The sequence below is a fragment of the Lipotes vexillifer genome, unplaced genomic scaffold (assembly GCF_000442215.2).
Source record: "Lipotes vexillifer unplaced genomic scaffold, Lipotes_vexillifer_v1.1 scaffold272, whole genome shotgun sequence".
Classification (NCBI taxonomy): Eukaryota; Metazoa; Chordata; class Mammalia; order Artiodactyla; family Lipotidae; genus Lipotes; species Lipotes vexillifer.
The window spans coordinates 504,170-526,253 of record NW_006772469.1 but is presented as its reverse complement, the minus strand read 5'-3'; the positions used below and the strand labels follow the sequence as shown (position 1 = coordinate 526,253).

General features: G+C 39.5%; 1 protein-coding gene across 1 annotated transcript; it reads left to right on the top strand.

Moving 5' to 3' along the window:
• The first annotated feature begins 550 nt into the window (after window positions 1–550).
• THAP9 (THAP domain containing 9) lies at window positions 551–21,582 on the top strand. The gene is made up of 5 exons (XM_007447540.1): window positions 551–746; window positions 7,224–7,419; window positions 9,396–9,699; window positions 11,694–11,844; window positions 19,208–21,582. Exons 1-5 carry the CDS (start codon window positions 667–669, stop codon window positions 21,186–21,188), a joined length of 2,712 nt encoding a protein of 903 aa, XP_007447602.1. The 5' UTR covers window positions 551–666; the 3' UTR covers window positions 21,189–21,582.
• Window positions 21,583–22,084: the final 502 nt, after the last annotated feature.

Here is a 22,084-nt window from a genome sequence, read left to right as displayed (position 1 = left end):
GAAGAGTAGCCCCCCACCCTCTGCAACTAGAGAAAGCCTGCGCGCAGCAACTAAGACCCAATACAGCCAAAAATAAATAAATAAATTTATAAAAAAATAAGATGCAAGGAAATGACATGCCTCCCAGTAAATCATTTATTTGGGGTCCAATTTTGTCTTCAATATTTCTAAGGCGCTGCGTTTACTCCTCTCCCTCCTGTCCCTCCCGTCACATCCTCCCGTCACTTTCAGAGCTCTCACCTGGAGACCCATCGGCATGCCACTGGATTCGCCTCAACTTTGGTCCTGCCTCTCCCCTTCGCATTCTCTCGCTGGGACTCACAAGAAGCGCGATGGCACTGGATTTAACCAGAGAGCACGGACGAAAATGTGCCCATGCCCGCTAAATCCACTAACCACCCTCCAATAAGCGGGGAGGGGCGGCCCAATGCGCGTCTTAATGCCCCTGGCCTTTCCGATTGGCTGCTGCGACACGACGTGGTCTGTGATTGGCCAAGGAGACTGCCGCAGGGCCCCCGGAGAGAAAGGGTGGGAACCCTGCGCCTTAAGTGCCCGCTTTTCTCGACAAATAAAGGTCATAGCCACAGTGTCTGCAGGCGGAGCTAACTTTATCGGGATTCATGCTTTCGCGGGAACGCCGACGGTGGAGCCCCACGTAGCAAGAAGATGACCCGAAGTTGCTCGGCAGTGGGCTGCAGCACCCGGGATACCGTGCTTAGCCGGGAGCGCGGCCTCTCCTTCCACCAGTGCGTGAGAGCAGCCTCCGCGCTAATTCCCAGCACGGCAAGGCGGGAGGCAGGGCAGGCTGGGACGGGGCGGGTGGGGCGCCATGCCATCGGCGTGGCGTGGCGTGGCGTGACGTGCGTAGCGTGGGGGCGGGGGAGGGAATTGGGCAACTTTGAGCGCTAACGCTTTTCCTTGTCTTCCTGCTCAGTGTTTGCTTCCAAAGTGCTTGCTTTCTCCATTAGCTTTTAGCAGGGGTTACGCGAAAGGAGTCTTGCTTCCTTTCGGGAGACCGGAAGGGAAGGCAGTTTAGAAGAACTGCTGAAGGCGTGCGCTTTCATTAGAGTGTGGGGCTTGCTGAGGAGCCTGAGTACAGATCAGTTTGTTATGGAGTCCCTTTTCCCACCGCGCAGGAAAGCCACTTTACTGACTCCAGGTTGTAGTGAAGGAAAGTCCAGTGGTGATTGCAGGGTGCCAAGCAAGGAGAATTGGCAGCCGGTGCTGAAAAGTCCCGAACTCCGTGATGACTTTTAGGACTTTTAAAAGCAACATTTGGGGTGAGGGCTGCAGGGATTTGGGGTGAGGGCTGCAGGGTGCATGACATTCTGATTGAATGGGGGGGTGAGGTAACAGTCTGGTGTTTGGAGAATGTGAATCATCGGCCTTATGGTTCTAGCCAGTCTGAGGTCTAAGTACTTGTGGTCAGAAGGTAGTCACCATCCTCCACCAGGTTGGGGGGTTAGTTTTTGCAGAACTACCCAAAGATCTGCCATCAGATTGTTTTGTATATCCCTTGAGGAGGAACTAGGACTCTATTTATCACTGAACTATTGTTCAGGCTATCTGGCTTAACTGCCTCCCCCCTACCCCCTACCCATTCCCTAACTCCCCTAACTTCCCTAATTAGTCATTGCTTGGGTCTGCTCTTTGGAACTCAGGGAAGGCCTAGGAGACTGAAGTTTTTTGGGTTTTGTTTGTTTGTTTGTTTTTGACACGAAATGGGAGACACAGAGGGCTTTTGTACCCAGGAGGGCCCTGAAGGGACCTGCTCAGTTTCAGATTTTCACTAGTACTGTCATTACCAGTTGTTCAGTATCATTAGCCAGCTCTGCAAGCCTGGTCCGACTCTGGCTGTAACTGGTTATGCAAGGAAATTATATTTGGCACAAGAGTAGGGCTTATTTTCAGACCGATCTAATTTGAACCCACATCTGTGGTCTAGTCTAGTAAAGGTCATTGAGGTCAACGAGAAGTGGAAAAGTGCATAGAGTAGATACTCACAGACAAAAAGAAATGTACAGTGTTTTTTTAAAGTGATAGCCTGTTAAGGCAATATGAAGGGTAGAGAGTCAAACCCCTGACAAAAGACTTTTATGAAAAAATCAAAAAGCTGTGTGGGACAAGTGGTATTTGAGTTGGACCTTGAACCTTACCTAGATTGGAGGTGGGGCAGAAGGAAGATAGCATTTAAATAGGAATAACATGGAAAAATATAAAGGGATGGAAAGTGAAGATGTAATGTAGAAGAGTGGGAAAAGTAACTTGGAGACAAATTATCTAAAAAAATTTAACATGTCAAGTTAAGTAGTTTCAACTATATATGGTAGGCCTTTTGTAGTGTTGCTTAGTTTAAGTAGGGCTGCTTCCTCCACCTAAGCTGTTATAATTGTATCGTTTCTTCTCTGGGATTTGTTTCCATCAATTAGTTCCTATCCTCTTTTTATTGTAAATTGCTCTACTGGTTACTTGCCTAAAAACACTGAACATGTTCACATGACTTCCACTTTTAAACACAGACACTCAGACTCTTGAACCTTTGTGCACCTCTGCACTACCCTCCCCTTCCATTTATAACCAAGTTCCTCAAAACAGAAGCATACACCTATTTCCCTAAGTCCTGTTGCCTTTTCACCCTACTGTAGCCAGATGTCTGTCACCACTATAATGAAACAGCACTAACTGAGGGTCATTGGTAATCTTGCCAGATCTAAATAAGGGCTTGTAAATCTTTCTCTTGACCTCTTTCAACTTTCAGTCATATCGACCCCTCCTTGAAACTCTCATCTCCTATAGCTGTACTGACACTCTCTCCCTCGTTCTCTCCCTTTTCTAATTTCTTTCTCAACTTTTTGCTGCCGTTTTTCCTGTGCCTTTTTCTTAGTTTTCTTAAATAGGGAAGAACTGGCTTATTGCTTTTATTTGTTTTATATGTTGAGAACCACAGTAAGACCTGCTTAGTTAAAAAAAAAAGTGATGCATTTATTACAGTAGTCTGCTATGATTCTTCCAGCCTGATTTCTTCCCCATTCATTCCATTTTCTAGATTTCTGGAAATGATTTTCCTAAAAATGCAAATTTTATCATGCTGGTTCCCTGAAGGAAGGATTTTAATCCCTTGGGCTCTTCAGTGCCTACAAGGTAGAGTCCAAGCTCCTCTGTGAATCCTTTCCTCATACACCTCTCTTCCAATCTGAAATATATTTCTATTATTCTATAATCCATATGTGTGGAATTAAACACACGGAATCGTCTGTCTTCCTGACACCTAGGAAGTTGTAAGGAAGGCAGGAAAGAATAGAGACAGGAAAAGGAGTTAGAATACTATGGTGTTAGTTCTGGTGACAAGGTGATATTGATCTGAAGTAAGGGCTCAGCAAAAAGGTAATCTGAGAAGGAGAGAATTAGTCAACTTGCTGTTGCCTGAAGCCTCCATCTTCAAGCTATGTGATCCTGGAGCTCTTTCCATAAAAAATAAAATAAAACAAAAACAAAGAACCTGAATACATGCCTCTGATATATGGATAGTGATTTATAATAATTTATAAATTTATATATGAAGTGCTATACTAATATATATTATGAAACAAAAAAATTAGAAGATGGGGCAAAGAGTTATAAAAATGAATTCTAATAATTTCTTCAACTCTCAATAGATGAGTGTAGACTTCTGTGGTGGCCATTGACCTGAAGGATGGATCGAAAGCTTATGTAAGGCATACAAGACCTTTTGTGATCTGACCTCTAGCTACCTCCCATCTATAACTACTCCCAGCTACCTCTGCACTCTCCTTCCAAGGCTCCGAATTCATCTACTTTTCCAAGCTTTATCAGCCAGAAAGCTCCAAGTAATTTCATATCTCTGTGTCTTTTGCATCTGCTTGGAGTGGCCACTCTGCCTGGCAAACTCCTATTGACTCTTCAGCTCTAGCTCACTATGTCCTCTGAAGCCTTTCCCAGCATCCCCAGCACCATCACCACAGTCGTGAAAGAGGTTGTAAGGACATAAGCAAGGCGCTGTGGTTGAAAAGCCTGAATCAAAATGACTCACAGGTGTGGAAACTGTTACTATGAGAATATTGGTGCTCTGTCAAACACATAAATGGCTAAATACAAAGTGGGACTGGCAAGTTAAAATTTAAAGTGACCCTTTGATTCATTCCCTTTTTGTAGGTGTAAAAAGATTAAGAAATTCAATTTATTTCATAACCAAGGAATTTATGCATGATCATTTGGAAGAGTTTTTGCCTTAATTGTTGTAATGACTTCTGTTTTTAAACTTTTATTTATACATAACAAACACCTATTACCCATCACTAGGAATAAGCAGATGTTAACATGTTTGCTTTTGTTCTGTTTAGAAGAGACTTAAGTTATAGGTATAGTTGAAGCCTTGCCCCTCAATCATTTCTCTCCCTCCCTAGATGTAACCACAGTAGAATTGGTTTTGTTAGCCACTTTTCTGGAAAATATTTGATGTGCAGGATACAAGAAGTAAATCTCTGCTAATAGTATAAGAAAGACATAGTCGATAGGAGGAAGAAAATGGATTCTGTATTACAGTGTAAGCCATTTCATTACTGTGTATATGAGATGGTGATGGGTTTGGGATTTTTCTTCTGCCAGAGGTGGTTTTAGACCAGGGAAACATGAATTCCAGCTTTAATTGACTATTTACTGGTGGCTAAACTTGGCTGCTCCAGTCTTGGTTTCATCTTCTGTAAAAGGATAAAAACCTGTCTTGCAGAGTTTTTTAAGACCAAAACTAAGTCTTTAAAACATATATATAGCACGAGGTAAATGCTTTAAAAGTGGTATCAATTGTTAATACCAATTTAATTTTGTCCAGAACTCAAATTAGTCAGTCATGCTGGTTAGACTGCAGTATTTACCAACCCTTTTCATGTCTTTTTGAAGATTGGAAATATTTGTTTAATACTTTGGGGCACACCTACAAAGCAGTTTGGGACTAGCTTGATGTAACACTTCAAGGGCTCCAGGTGGCCCAGGCCCTCCCCATGGGCTAAGGGAATTGATAACTGTACTCAGCAGGCATGCCAGTTGGGAAGCTTTGCATCAGAGAATCAGGCTGGTAATGTAACTTGGTGGACTAGTCAACTTTTGATGGTCCCTTGCATGGTTAGAGACTACACCCAGTCTAGAAATGTGGCCTCACAAACACGTGCCATCAGTTAAGGAAAGAGTCCAGTGATAAGAGAAAGGTGTGCCTCATCTTTATTGGAAAAATAATTCCCTGTACATTCTCTCTTGATCAAGTAGCATCGTCTTCCTGGAACAATAAAATAAAAAGTCCCGAAAGTGGAATTAGTTGTTCCTAAGAAGGAACAAACCTTGGATAGTACTTTACCATTTACAAAGTGCTTTTGAACGCATCTGTATCCTCAGGTACTCTTACTATAGCCCTGGAGGAGGCTGACAGATTGAGAGATGTATCTAATACTACATGGCTAGTAAAAGGGAACTGAGACTTAGAGGTTTACCAATTCAGTGTTCTTTCTCAAGGTGATTGAGAGAGTATCTCAGAATTAAGTTTTATCATAACTGTCATATCATTTCCCTAACAAGTAGCTAAGGAAATTAAAATTTTCACTAGTTTCAGTTCTAACAACTATGTGTTTTAAAGCCTGAGTTAAAATATATAAAAGTCATAGGCTACCTATAGATCTATCTCCAAAATAAATCAAGGAAGAGGGTGCAGGGAATTCCTGGTAGTCCAGTGGTTAGGACTCTGTGCTTTCACTGCTGAGGGGCCGGGTTCAGTCCCCGGTTGGGGAACTAACATCCCACAAGCCACACAGCGTGGCCCAGAAAAAGGAAGGAGAAGAGGGGACAAATTTCTGAGGGTCAGGAATTGAGGAGTGGATAAGGTGGGTGTTACCGAGTATCTCATGAGATTGCAGTCAAAATGTTAGCCAAGACTGCAGTCATTTGAAGCCTTGATGGAGACTGGAGGATCTACTTTCAGAAAGGCTCCCTCACATGGCCTTTGGCTGGAGAACTCAAGTTTCTTGCCAAGTGGACTCTCCATAGGGCTCCTTATGACATGGCAGGTAACTTCCCCCAGAGAAAAACCATTCAACAGAGAGAGCAAGGACAGATCCTCAGTGCTTTTTATGATCTTGTTTAATGCCCACTATCACATCTGCTTTTTTATATTCCTTAGAAGCAAATTACTAACCCCAGCCCACACTCATGGGGAGGGGAATTAGTTTCCACTCCTTGAAAGGAGGAGGACATCGTTTAAAATTGACACAGGGCTTCCCTGGTGGTGCAGTGGTTAAGAATTCACCTGCCAGTGCAGGGGACATGGGTTTGAGCCCTGGGCCGGGAAGATCCCACATGCCACGGAACAACTGAGCCCGTGCGCCACAACTTCTGAGCCGACGCTCTAGAGCCCGCGAGCCACAACTACTGAAGCCCGCGCGCCTAGAGCCTGTGCTCCACAACAAGAGAAGCCACTGCAATGAGAAGTCCGCACCCTGCCACAAAGAGTAGCCCCCGCTCACCGCAACTGGAGAAGGCCCGCGCACAGAAACAAAGACCCCATGCAGCCAAAAATATATTAATTAATTAAAAAAGAAATTGACATAGGAAAGGAAAGACACATTAAATTTGAGCAGATTCTGTTAAGTGTAGGCTGTGAAGATAGAATGTGCAGGGTGTTTAATAGGAGAATTGTCCACATACAAATTGAAACAGATGAGATCACTTAGATATTGAGCTTTTGGATTTAAATTTATTTTCTTTCAGTAAATTTAAAAAAGCACGCGGGCTTTCTCTAGTTGCGGCGAGCGGGTCTACTTTTCATTGCAGTGCGTGGGCTTCTAATTGCGGGGGCGTCTCGTTGCGGAGGCTTCTCGTTGCGGAGCACGGGCTCCAGGCGTGCGCGGACTCAGTAGTTGTGGCTCGCGGGCTTAGTTACTCCACGGCATGTGGGATCTTCCTGGACCAGGGCTTGAAACTGTGTATCCCGCATTGGCAGGCAGATTCTTAACTGCTGTGCCACCAGGGAAGCCCGAGCTTTTGGATTTAAAAAGTCAAAGAACTTTGAAAAATGAAATCAGATCAAGTGAATTAAACTTTAATTAACTGGACTTAATGCTTATGTAAAGCAGTTAAATAATAAATCGGTTTATATAATAAATACTACTGTAGTATTACTATATTTTCATGTTAATGGAATTTTAATATGATTGCTGTAGATTTCCAACTGATACCATTCAGCGCTCAAAATGGATCAGGGCTGTTAATCGTATGGACCCCAGAAGCAAAAAGATTTGGATTCCAGGACCAGGTGCTATGCTATGTTCCAAACACTTTCAAGAAAGTGACTTTGAGTCATATGGCATAAGAAGAAAGCTGAAAAAAGGAGCTGTGCCTTCTGTTTCTCTATACAAGGTATTTAAATCTAGGTGTAAACAAAATTAAATTTTTCAGAGCCTTTAAAAATCAAGACAGCTCACATTATAGCTAGATTTTACAGAGATGAACACAAAACCAAAAACCTAGGACTTAAAATAAATCCTATAATACACTTTAAATGCCTAGAAAATTAGTTTGTCTTTTTTTTAAATATATATGTAATATTAGTAATTGTGCTTTGGAGCTTTTTAAAAAATAAAAATAAAGCGTATATGGGACTTCCCTGTCGGCCCAGTTGTTAAGACTCTGCGCTTCCAATGCAGTGGGTGCGGGTTCCATCCCTGGTAGGGGAACTAAGATTCTGCATGCCATGTGGTGCAGCCAAAAAAATAAATAAATAAAATGTATAAATGTAAACCATATGTCTAGATATACATAAAGGTTACTAAACTGATCACAAAAATCAACTAGTAGATATAAACAGCTTTAGAATGCAGGCTTTTGTTTAAGTATAAGACAGTTTTCACAATACTTTGAAATTATCTACCCCCTCCTTTTTTTTGGCTCTCCCCAAAAATGTTATTGATCTTGACCAAAAACATACCTAATTGTTAGCATTGATATAGAAAGAGGTATACGGAAAATAGAAGACTTTATATGAGTCAGTCATCAGTATTGGTGTTACAGTCTTATGTTTCTTTTGATTGCTTTTATTTTATCCCAGTCACCAGTATTGGTGTTATATTCTTATGTTTCTTTTGATCATTTTTATTTTATCCTTTTACCCCTTAGCCACATGCTCATATATGACTCAATCACTGTCTGCAGTCTGCAAATAGTCATCCAACTGTTCTATCCTTACTCTACCCTCACCTTCCTCTTATTCATTGGAGTCTCCTTCTTTCGGTATTGTTTTACCTTATTCCCTCTTTCAGAAGAATATTGTTGGTATCAAATCCAAACTCATAAGTTCAAAGAGCTTTCTATTAATTGATTTGTGCATCTCTAACTGCCCTGAATTCTGTTTCTGAACCACATGTACTTACCCTCTGTATATATGATAAAATTGACTTGCTTTTATGCTTTTGTTTAAAATCAATAATAGTTACAATTTATTGGGACCTACAGTGGTCCAGGCACTGCACTAGGCGATTTACGTAAAGTATCTTATTGTATCCTTAAAACAACTCTGTATTATTATCCACATTTTATAAGTGAGAAGATAAAGGATTATAGACGTTAAGTCACAGCTAACAAGTGAGGGGAGCCAGGAGTCTTAATTCCAAAGCCCATGCTCTGTCCTGTGCCTTCATGTTTGTGCAAATAACTTCCCTGTCCCCTCCATTAAACCATGTTATTACTCCTTCAAAGAATAACTCAAGGGGCTTCCCTGGTGGCGCAGTGGTTGAGAATCTGCCTGCTCGTGCAGGGGACACAGGTTCGAGCCCTGGTCTGGGAAGATCCCACATGCCGCAGAGCAACTAAGCCCGTGAGCCACAACTGCTGAGTCTGCGTGTCTGGAGCCTGTGCTCCGCAACAAGAGAGGCCGTGATAGTGACAGGCCCGCGCACCGTGATGAAGAGTGGCCCCCGCTTGCCACAACTAGAGAAAGCCCTCGCACAGAAACGAAGACCCAACACAGCAAAAATTAATTAATTAATAAACTCCTACCCCCAACATCTTCTTTAAAAAAAAAAAAAGAACAACTCAAAACTCCTGTGAAGCCTTCCCAAATTACCACCACCTTTCTCTAGTTACTTTAATCATTTCAGAAACTTTCAGCATCATGTTATTATTTCTGTATAGAAGCCAAAAAAAACAAAAACAAAAAAACCCAAAACTTGTTTACATTATCCCAGAGATCATATATTTTAAAAAGTCAGAGATTATGACCTTTTCTTTCATAACTAACTCTCCACAGCAACCAGGTGAGTGCTTTGTATTCAGTGGTATTTTTATAGTCATCGTGTGATAATTTCTAAGATAAACTCCACTTTCTATTTGTGTCATAGGTTCTCCAAGGTGTACACCTTAAAGGTAAAGCAAGACAGAAAATCCTAAAACAGCCACTTCCTGATAATTCTCAAGAGGTTGCTACTGAGGACCATAACTACAGTCTAAAGAGACCTCTCACAATAGGAGCAGAGAAATTGGCTGAGGTGCAACAGATGCTACAAGTGTCCAGAAAAAGACTTGCTTCTGCAAAAAACTACAGGATGATCAAGAAGAGAAAGGGCTTACGATTAATTGATGCGCTTGTAGAAGAGAAGCTACTTTCAGAGGAAACAGAGTGTCTGCTACGAGCACAATTTTCCGGTATCTTCCCTAATGACCTGTAATACTTACAATGTAGCTCTTAATTTTTCTGAAATACCATTACATATTTATTTTGTATTGCCAATGGAAATATGCTTTTAGCTGAGAAGTGAAAAGTCTCTAGCATAAGCAATAAGAGTGAAAAATAATCACCAAAATCCTTTTATGATTTTACAATTTTAAAAGTAATATGTTTGGGCTTCCCTGGTGGCGCAGTGGTTGAGAGTCCGCCTGCCGATGCAGGGGACGTGGGTTCGTGCCCTGGTCCGGGAAGATCCCACATGCCGCGGAGCAACTAAGCCCGTGCGCCACAGCTACTGAGCCTGCACGTCTGGAGCCTGTGCTCCGCAACAGGAGAGGCCACAACAGTGAGAGGCCCGTGTACCCAAAAAAAAAAAAAAAGGTTAAAGTAATATGTTTATTACAGGAGAAGCAAAGAAATGTATAAATAATAAAAATAACACATAATCCTACTACCCAGAAATGAGATCATATGGTTTATACCATATATTGTACCTTTCACTTTTTTTTTTTTAATTTATTAATTTATTTATTTATTTTTGGCTGTGTTGGGTCTTCGTTTCTGTGCAAGGGCTTTCTCTAGTTGTGGCGAGCGGGAGCCACTCTTCATCACGGTGCGCAGGCCTCTCACTGTCGCGGCCTTCTCTTGTTGCGGAGCACAGGCTCCAGACGTGCAGGCTCAGTAGCTGTGGCGCACGGGCTTAGTTGCTCCGCGGCATGTGGGATCTTCCTAGACCAGGGCTCGAACCCGTGTCCCCTGCATTGGCAGGCAGATTCTCAACCACTGCGCCACCAGAGAAGCCCTGTACTTTTCACTTTTTAAAAATATTTTTTAAATTTTTTTTAAAATTTATTAATTATTTATTTATTTTGGGGGGCTGCTTCAGGTCTTAGTTGCGGCACATGGGCTCCTCGTTGCGGCACTCAGGCTTCTCTAGTTGTGGCATGTGGGCTGTCTAATTGTGGTGCGTGGGCTTAGTTGCCCTGTGGCACGTGGGATCTTAGTTCCCCAACCAGGGATCAAACCGGCATCTCCTGCATTGAATGATGGATGCTTAACCACTGGACTACCAGGGAAGTTCCTACTTTGCACTTTTTATAATCACACACTTGTCACTGCAAATTATTTGTAAACAATTTTAACTGCTAGATAATTTATCACTAAAGTCTTTTTTTGCAGTGAGTTGAACTAGATAATTTGCAAAATCCCTTTGAGTTTGAAAATTGTGTTAAGTCTCCAAATTTTTTTCTAAAATACTCTATAGAGTATATATATGTTCATTGAAAGACTACCTAGTTTTTGTGAACCAGGATATTTGAAGAGGGGCAAAGTAAGAATTGCCAACTTACTCTCTGATGAAAGCAGCAGAGATTTTGGATTTGCATTCTGGTAAAAGAAGCATGTCCTTTTCTAGACAAGAGTAGGTATCTCCAATGGAAGAGAGTATTTTGTGTTTTTCCAAGAGGGGAATATAGGTTATAAATAGGGGTCTGCACCAGGAACAAAGGATTTTTTTTTTCTCTCAGTGGTAGGGAAGATTGTTCATTCTGAATAGTTCCCTATCCCCCAAAATATTTCTTGTGTCTAATTTTCACTCTCAGATAAATGATAACCAGGGAACAAACTAAAACTAATAAATGTCCTCATAATCCAGAGACTTAATTTATCCATTTATTTCATTTTCTTCCCTGTTCCTCTGAAAATCTCCAGTCAGGCTGCCAGTGAATAGTAAAACATAACGACTGAAGTTGACAAATTTTTCGTCCCTCTTTCTAGTGAAATGATCCAAGATGAACAGGATAAATTGGTTAACAGTCTCTAAGATTGGATAGTAACCTCTGAACAAACTCAGTTAAAATGTAACTATTTGAATTTTGGTGCCTATCACATTTTATATCCAAATGCTATGGTCTATGCCTGAAAATGTTACTGTACACCTTTTTCATCACAAAGAATAAATTTATTTTAACAGATTTTAAGTGGGAGTTGTATAACTGGAGAGAAACAGCTGAGTACTCCACAGAAATGAAGCAATTTGCGTGTACACTCTACTTGTGCAGTAGCAAAGTCTATGATTATGTAAGAAAGATTCTTAAACTGCCTCATTCTTCTATCCTCAGAACGTAAGTGAATTACTTTTTAGATATTAAATAAAATAAACATTTTGTTCTTTCACTGTAGTTTATACATTAATGCTATTAGTATTCATACTCTCCTTTTGTCCACTTTCTCTTTTTAAAAACTTCTAGGTGGTATTTACGTATTATCACAGTCGCTATTTCACCCACAGAATGAAGACATATAGGCTGACAAATTTTTTTGCATCTTTCAGATGGTAGAGACACTCTGGGTGGTAAAATCTAAATCTTGAAATATTGGAATTTCTCAGACACTTCAGTAGTTTTAATATGTGACTAATCTAGAAAATCAAGAACAATTGATTGGTATCTAGGTTGACACCACTGGTTTGAGGCAAAGATCAAAAATCTGAATTTTTCCTAAGCACTGTAGTTGGTGCCAATGCAGGCTGTCCAGAGACCAGATTATGAAAAATAATTTTTTAGAATTTGTGGTCAAAATACATAGCTATATTTATATTCTCTTAGTGGGAAGCAAATAACAGTGACTTTTATAGTAATGCCTTATAAATTTAATACTCAATTTTTACTGTTTTTTTCATCACAGGATTTACAGATTCTTTTATTTTTATTTATTTACTTATTTGACTTAAATGACAGAAATGTATTATTGCCTCACTGTTCTGGAAGTTAGAAGTCCAAAATCAAGGTGCTGGCAGGGTTAGTTCCTTCTGAGGGCTGTGAAGTAAGGGTCTGTCCCATCCTCTCTCCTTGGCTTGTAGATGGTGGTCCTTCTCCCTGTGTTTCTTCACATCGTCTTCCATTATCCATGTATGTTTCTGTGTCCAAATTTCCTCTTTTTATGAGGACACAAGTCATGTTGGATTAGGGTGTGCCCTGATGACCTCATTTTAACTTGATTACCTCTGTAAAGACCCTATCTCCAAATAAGATCACACTCTGAGGTACTGGAGATTAGGACTATGATATATCTTTTTTGAGGGACACAAGTCAACCCATACCAGTCACTTTCCTGCTGCCCAAGCCTCCCATTACCCATAGACTTCTTCCTGTGGCTCACTGAGCTTCTGTGATGTGATGTGGCTCCTGCTGGACTCTGCGGCTCATCTCCTGCCTCTCTCCCTGCCCTCTTAGACTCCATGTTCCTATTGTTGCTGCTTCCTTACCTTCGAGACTTACTAGTCCATCTGCCTGAAATGCCCATTCTCCCTGTTAGTCCTGGAGATTGGTCCTCACCCTTCAGGCTCAGATTAGATATCGCATCCTTTCTGAAGCCTGGCCTGCCATTCTTCCGATTCTGGACTAGGTACCCTCTTGGGCACATAATGTGGAACTGAATCTTAGTACTTAACACTGTCTTCCCCGCTAGACTGTGAGCTGCCCAAGTATGAGGTCTGTGTCTGGTTCTTTGTTACACCTCCTGCCCTGGAGGGGTGCCTGGAACACAATGATCTCTTGATAAATATTTGTGGAATGAAAGGATGCCTGGATGGTTGTTTAGGATTTTGAACAGATGTAAAGAAGAATTGCATTGGACCTCAAATCGCTGTCTAAAGAGCAGCACTTCATTTAATCCACTGCTATTGGGGCAGAGGCCGCCCAGGAATGGCAGGAGCCTTCTCTCCTGGAAGGTGCTTCTTGGTTTCTCATTGCTTCAACTTTAAAACAGACTCACAGGGGCTCTGGGCTGGAGAAACCCATAGAGATCATGTAGTCCAACACCCCCCGACTTTTTTTTTTTTTTTTTTTTGGTACGCGGGCCTCTCACTGTTGTGGCCTCTCCCGTTGCGGAGCACAGGCTCCGGACGCGCAGGCTCAGCGGCCATGGCTCACGGACCCAGCCACTCCGCGGCATGTGGGATCTTCCCAGACCGGGGCACGAACCCGTGTCCCCTGCATCGGCAGGCGGACTCTCAACTACTGTGCCACCAGGGAAGCCCCAACCCCCTCATTTTAAAGAAGGGGGAAACTGAGGCTTGGTGGGAGGAAGGACCTTGATTATTATGAGGGTTTTTTTTTTCCCCACTTGGGAAACTTCTTGTGAATTGAGATGTAATTGACACATAACATTATGTTAGTTTCAGGTATACAATGTAATTATGTGTTTGATATTTGCATTCGATATTTGTATGTATTGCAAAATGACCACCAAGATAAGTCTAGTTAGTATCCATCACACATATAGTTACAGATTTTTTGTGTCTGTGATGAGAACTTTGAAGATCTACTCTCTTAGCAGCTTTCAGATATAGGTATAGTATTATCAACTATAGTCATCATGATGTATATCACATCCCCTTTAAAAAAAAACATGAATGAGAATTTTCCTCCACACATACTATTAACATAATACTACTACTAAAAAATTTAGAAATGAGAGAAAAAGGAGGAAAATTCATTAATTGTTCCTCTAGGTTATATTTAAACAATTACTATTAACATAGGGAATTTTCTTCCAGTCTTTTTTCTGTGCTTAGATTTACTAGTTTTTTGCATAGTTATGATCTTGAATAGCTGCAGAATATCAGGTAGTCGTACCCTACTTAACTTTGGCATTCTCCAACTATTGGACATTTATATTGTTTTTATTTTTTGGTTGTAACTGCTATTTTGTACATTGAGATGAACATTTGTGTATAGGCTGATTCACTCTCTTCCATATGTGATTTTACCATTTAGGCCAGATATTACACTTATTTATAAATGTCTACTTTCTGGTAAGCAGGGGACATTTTTATAGACACTATGTTGCTATCACTTCCACACGTTTTTTAGTCAAGTCCTGTCCTTTGCACTGGTTTTAAAGCATTAGTTACTGATTTTACGCTATGGTTTATGTGAGACATTCCATACGACTTCTCATCTCCCCCCCGCCACCCCCCATGGTTTTCTTCATTTCTATAGTTCTGCATCAACTCCTGAATTAAGTCTTCTCTGGTAATTCCAGCTCACTCTGATCTTTTTTCTCTTCATGTCATTTTTCATTTTGTAACCTTTGTTGTGTCATTTTTTCGATTTACAATTTTAGTACTCAAAGGGTTGCTTATTTCTTTGGATACTTTGTCTGAAGCTAAGTTACCTTGTTTAATGTGACAGTAATACATGCTTAGTATAAATGATTGAAACAATATGTAAGTATATAAATACCAGAAAGTGAAAAATATTTATAATACTTCCATTCCCCTAATCCCACAAAATAACCACTGTTAGCAGTCTGGTATGTATTCTCCCAGACTTTAAAAAAAAACTATCCATCACCCAAATTTTGTTTTAATGGCCATCTATTATTCCAACATATTAGAAATACCTAGATTTTATACTGAGAAATCTGAATGGTCAAAAATTTTTATTTGATTACATTTCCCTTCATTTCCCCCGTTTATATCTATTTTCAACACATCTGTGCTTAAGTATTAGATGTCTAATCATATTGAATATTCATTTATTCAAGAAACATTTATTGGTCATGAGCAGCCAGTGAGACAGGAGGAAAACCAGGAGATTGTGATGGCCTAGAAGCCAAGTGTAGAAAGTATTTCAAGGAGATAGTGTTGCACTCTGTCAAATGCTGCTGGAGATCAAGTAAGATGAGGACAGTCAATTGACCGTTGGATTTTGCAAGATGGAGACATCAGTGATGACCTTGATAAAAGCAGTTGCAGTGCAGTGATGGAGAGATAAGCCTGACTGAAGTGGAATCAAGAGATACTGGAAGGCAAAGAAGCAGAGACAGTGATTATGGACTCTCTCAAGGAGTTTGCTATGAAAGGAGAAGAGAAATGTGTCCGTAAGTGGAAGGAACATAAATGGAGGGGAGGATGTTTGATGAGATAGCAGATGCTGCACCTTGTTTGCCTGCTCATGGGAGTGGTCTAGTGCAGATAAGAAAATCAGTGATGCACGACAGAAAGGATAACTGCAGGAGGGCAACATCCAACACTGCTGTGGAGGGAGGTCTGGCCTTAATTAGGAGCAGGGATAAATCATGCGTCGAAACAGGAAAAAGAGAGAGCTACAGATGCAACAGGTTAACAGATTTGGTGGTAAGAAAATGAGTTTTTATCGAATTGCTTCTGTTTTCTCAGTGACATAAAGTTAATAGCTAAGAGTCGGGGAAGGAAGCATTAGAAGTTTGGGAGAAAGGAGAAAATATGAATAGTTGTTTTTTCCCTCCATGATAATGGAGAAACAATTGTATGGATGACAGACCAAGCCAGACTTACATTTTTAAAAACCCTTGATTCAGTTAGATAGGTACCTCACTCACTCATTTCTAACTATTTCTTCACTTCTTAGCTACTATCAGTCACCTCTCTAATTTTCTCTGTACTGAAGTTGGATCCTTTTTCAGTTCTCCCTTGAATTCTTTATGTCCAGAACCTTCCCACGGCTCTGCTTCTTATAATTCCAGAGCTTTGGGTCTTTAAGGTAGTTTGTTTTCACAACTCCTTTGAAATAATGTCATAGCACCCTCAGCTTTCCTAATTATAATAGTGATACATTTAGTATGACCTTAGTAGATTTTTTTCTGTTTCTAATTTAATTTTCTATTTTGGTATTCATTGCAGTTTAGTAAATTAGCTCCCTGTATAGGTGAGTTGATGTGAGAGCTTCAGAAATAACCAAGACAGTGGGAGGAGCTAATAGTCTTAAAGAAGAACACCCAGCTCAGCATTATGGCTCTTTAGCACAATATTTTTCCTAAGCAGAGCTTTAAACTACCCAAGTGACTCCCTATAATTATTCCATAACTAAGCTAATGTTTAATTTAAAATATATTGATGAGTATGTCAATTATAATTGATATAAACTGTCTGAAGGACAATTTGGGAATGTGAATTATATTTAAATTGACTCAATTATGTGCACCTGTGGCCCAAAACTTCTTTAAAAGTTGAGTTCATTTATTCTAATACATGCATAAGTAAATTTACCCCTGCATCCTACTCCTAGGAATTGCATAAATGACACAGATATGTACAAGTGTATGTGTGCCCACAAACACACATTGTGTTGCTCTTTGTATTGTTTAAAAATCAGAAACAACCTAAGTGTCCAGTACAGGTTGGTTCAATTATTTACGCTTTAGTTTTACTGTGTGTACACTTAAAATATTGCTATAGGTCAGTAGTTAAGAACATGCAAACCTATGTCTATAACATTACTATAGTAAAGAAAAACAGGTTCAGTAGAATTTTTGAAAATTATATCTAGTTATGTATACATAAAGAGATCTGGAAGAATGTCCCTGAAATATTGATTTTTAAAAAAACATCTATTTATTTATTTATTGGAGTGTAGCTGATTTACAATGCTATATTGTTTCAGGTGTACAGGAAGGTGATTTAGGTATACATATATATATTCTTTTTGGGATTCTTTTCCATTATCAGTTATTACAAGATATTGAATATAGTTCCCTGTGCTATACAATAGGCCCTTGTTGTTTCTCTATTTTATATACAGTGGTGTGTATCTGCTAATCCCAAATTCCTAATTTATCCCTCCGGGTCCCCACCCCATGCCACCCCTTTGGTAACCATGCGTTTGTTTTCTATGTCTGTGAGTCTATTTTTGTTTTGTAAATAAGTTCATGTATTAACAGTGATTTTTACTTTTTTGCACTTTTCTATATTCTTTCAGTTTTTTAAAACATAGATGTGTCATTTTATACAATCAGAAAAAGTTTTTTTTCATTTTGAGTGGGGGAAAAAAGTTGGTTTGAGAGAGAAATCAGTCACTTCCCTACAACACTAAAAACTTCGTTTGAGTGTTTCTACTCTCAGTTTTAAAAACTTAAAAAGAAAAATCAATAAGTCCACATATTTTTCTGCCTGAGAAACATCATTCTCGTAGTTGTGGACATTAAGATACCATTTAATTTTCATTTAAAAAGCAAGCTCACCAGAACATAAGCTTTTTTAACCTATTTAAACTAGAACTTTTACCCTGAAGCATTAAGTAGTTTCATTAGATACTTACTGCACATGTAACACATTTAGCATCTTTAGGGTTCATTTGAGAATCGTACTGCAAAAGAATAAATTTTAAACAACTGATTAAAATTTGGTGACACACTTGAGAAGGCTTTTCAACGTACTAGTGGGCTGTAGCACCCTGGTGGAGAGCCACTATTCTGTTTTCTCATTGTCTTATTATTTTGCCATTTTTAAATATAAACAACTGATTAATACTTTTGTCTCCTAAATAGTCAGAGTATGTCTTTTGCATTCTGTAACTGTGTTTTTCAGATCTGTTAGTGCATCTTGAAATCAATTTAGTGGGTCATAAGTGGCATTAAATTTTGTATATACATTTATATACACACGTATATTTGTACCTGGCATATAGTAAGGGTAAATTCTGTTCATGAAACTTCTTGGTTGCAGCAAAATATTTGGAAAGCCCTGTCCTGAAATACTTCTGGAAGTACATTAAAATTTCAATTAAATAGAGATGGCTGTCCAGGAAGAAACCTTAGCAGCCTGGAATATAGCCCCCAAATCAGAAATTCAACCTAAAAAAAAAAGTCATTTGAGTTATAAAAGTAAACTTCAGTGAAGATGAACACTTCAGTCTACCTCAGAATCCATTTAGTCTTATTTTAGACAATTATTAAACTTGGCTACTTCCTTTCCTGATCTATAACAAATTAGAAAGTGTAAATTAGAACTGAGTGAAAAGAATTCTGTCTGTTAGTGACAGACACTAACAGAAATAGAAAAGAATAATCCGCAGTTTGGGAAGATCAAAGAAATACTATGAAAGAACTCCTAAGATAAAGGTAATAGTGTAGGTACTTTGGATAGGAGCAAACAAATGCAGCCACTCTATTGCCCCAAAGGGCATAATTCGAAGAGCAGTGAGAAAAAGCACTGAACAAGGGCCTCAGGAAAGCTGGTTTTCACATTTGTGCATGACTAGCAGCACAACATGGGCCAGGCAACTTAACCTCTCCCGCTTCCTCCCAGTTTCCTCAGCTATAAAATGGGGTAGATGTACTAGCTGCTCTCAGTTTCCTTCCCCCTCAACAGTTTTCTCATCTCAGTGAATGTACAGGTAAGACTGGTTTATGATCTAAATTACAAACACATCAATGAGAACAAACTGGGTAATTGATTTTTATTAAGAAGTGAGTAAGAAGTTAAAAAGGTTGTGGTATGTTTGCATCTTCAATTGCTATTCTGTGTTTCTAAGTTTCTCTCTTATCTTACTATTTTATCATAACTATGAATATATGCTTGAAATGTTGATAGAATTTGGCTACTATACTTGGCTTTATTTCAACAGGGATTTGAGGCTACTTTAGTAGAAAATGCCATTTAAGGCATTTTCCTTTGAATTTCTTCATTTGTGTTTTATGTTTTTCATTTTTTACATTTTCTAGATGGCTGTCCAAATGCAAACCCGGTCCAGGTTTCAGCAGCAATGTTTTTTCTTTTCTTCAACGAAAAGTAGAGAATGGAGACCAGCTATATCAATATTGTTCACTGATAATAAAAGGTATATCTCTCAAGCAACAACTTCAGTGGGACCCCAGCAGTCACCATTTGCTAGGGTTTATGGACTTTGGTCTTGGCAAACTTGATGCTGATGAAACGCCACTTGCCTCAGAAACTATTTTGCTCATGGCAGTGGGTATTTCTGGTCACTGGAGGACACCTCTTGGTTATTTTTTTGTAAACAGGGCGTCTGGATATTTGCAAGCTCAGCTGCTTCGTCTGACGATTGGCAAACTGAGTGACATAGGGATCACAGTTCTAGCTGTCACGTCTGATGCTACAGCTCACAGTGTTCAGATGGCAAAAGCATTGGGGATACATCTTGATGGAGACAACATGAAGTGTACATTTCAGCATCCTTCATCTTCTAGTCAACAGATTGCATACTTCTTTGATTCTTGCCACTTGCTTAGATTAATAAGAAATGCATTTCAGAATTTTCAAAGCATTCAGTTCATTAATGGCACAGCACACTGGCAGCACCTTGTGGGGTTAGCAGCACTAGAGGAACAGGAATTATCAAATATGGAGAGAATCCCAAGAAAACTTGCAAATTTGAAGAACCACATACTGAAAACGAATTGTGCTGCCCAACTCTTCAGTGAGAGCGTGGCCAGCGCGTTAGAATGTTTGCTGTCATTAGGCCTGCCTCCTTTTCAAAACTGTATTGGTACCATCCAGTTCTTACGCTTAATTAACAATCTGTTTGACATTTTTAATAGTAGGAACTATTATGGAAAGGGACTTAAAGGACCTCTATTACCCGAAACTTTTAATAAAATCAACCATGTGTTAATTGAAGCCAAGACTATTTTTGTTACATTATCTGACATTAGCAATAATCAAATAATTAAAGGTAAGCGAAAACTGGGATTCCTGGGATTTTTGCTTAATGCTGAGAGCTTAAAATGGCTCTACCAAAATTATGTTTCCCCAAAAGTCGTGCCTTTTCCATATCTTCTGACTTACAAATTCAGTCAAGATCATCTGGAATTATTTCTAAAGATGCTTAGACAGGTATTGGTAACCAGTTCTAACCCTACCTGCATGGCATTCCAGAAAGCTTACCATAATTTGGAGACCAGATACAGATTACAAGATGAGGCTTTTCTAAGTGAAGTAAGCATCCTTGACATTTCAGTTGCTCGAAGGACGGACTTGGCCCTTTGGACAGTTCAGCGTCAGTATGGTATCAGCGTTATAAAGACTCTTTTTCGCAAAGAGGATATTTGCCAAGACTGGTCTGACTGTTCGCTAAGTGAGGCGTTACTAGACCTGTCAGATCATAGGCAAAACCTTACCTGTTGTGCTGGTTATATTGCAAATAAGTTATCAGCTCTTTTGACATGTGAGGACTGCATCAGTGCACTATATGCGTCAGATCTCAAATCCTCTAAAATTGGATCACTGTTATGTGTTAAAAAGGAAAATGGCTTGCATTTCCCTTCAGAAAGTTTGTGCCGAGTCATAGATACCTGTGAGCGAGTTGTAAGAACCCATTCAAGGACAGCAGTTTATGAACTACTACTTCCTAAACAGAGGGAATTTTATCTTCAGCAAGAAATATTACATGAGCTTTCCGGGCATATTTATCTGTTTGTAGATTTAGATAAGCATCTCTTTGATGGAGAAGTGTGTGCCATCAATCACTTTGTAAAGTTACTAAAGGACATAATAATCTGTTTCTTAAAGGTCAGAGCTAAAGGTGTAACTCAGTACCCTTTAAAACACCATTCAGAAAGAACTGAAACGAAAACTTTGTCAAGGAAACACTGGTCATCTTTACAGAATTACAAATGTTCAAGTTTTGCTAATACCAATAAATACAGGCATTTGCTAAGGAACGATGGCTGTCTGTTCAAATGAAGGACCTAAAATTTTTATTAAAAAAAATTGGTCAACATTTACTTTAAAATTCAACTTACTATATTTTACAAACTGACCATTCTGCAGAGTGGACAAGTTTGTGGTTCCGACTTAGGAATTTCTATCATGCATATTATCAAATCTGCTTGGACTTTGGTGGAGCTTGCAAGCATTTCAGAGTTACCCAAAATGTAGAAAGCAGTAAGTAAGTCAGTAGGAACAGACTAGCCAACAGGTGCTGTCTTTGAATTTACTGTTAATACGACTGAGTAATCTGACTGGACATACTTCGAAAACAAGGGAGAATAATGACGAGGAGTCACCAAAACATCGACCCTTTTTATAAAGACTACATTCCCTAAAAGAGCTTTGGTTTTCAGCTCTTAAGAATGTTAAAACACACACACACACACAAAGTTAATAGAATGCCTATCAAACCTTGAATATAATCTTTACTTACACATGAAAATTAGGCTAAATTAAACATCAAACACCACCACCATCAAAATCCTTTTGCTGGGGTACCCTAAAATAGAAATAATTATGCTTTATCAGGCAGAAAGTAAACACAAGCCATGAGATGATTCCTTGTGCTGCAACCAAGCTGGGAAATGTCTGGGGAATACATAGGAGATGTAATCTTCACAGTCCATTGTCTCTGGACTTCAAAATACTACCTTCGAGTAATAAAAGAGTGGATACTTACTTGACTCCTGTTGGAGGAGCGCAGTGCTCATCAGAGAATGAAAAGAAGCCCTTATTTCAACTTCTCTTTCTGAAGAGGAAAATAATGAAACATATTTTCAGTGTTGAATAATGGCATTTCATAGCATGTGATTAATAAATTGGAAAAAGATGGTCAGTTGAGTCAATGAGAGTGAAAAAATCTGTCTTAA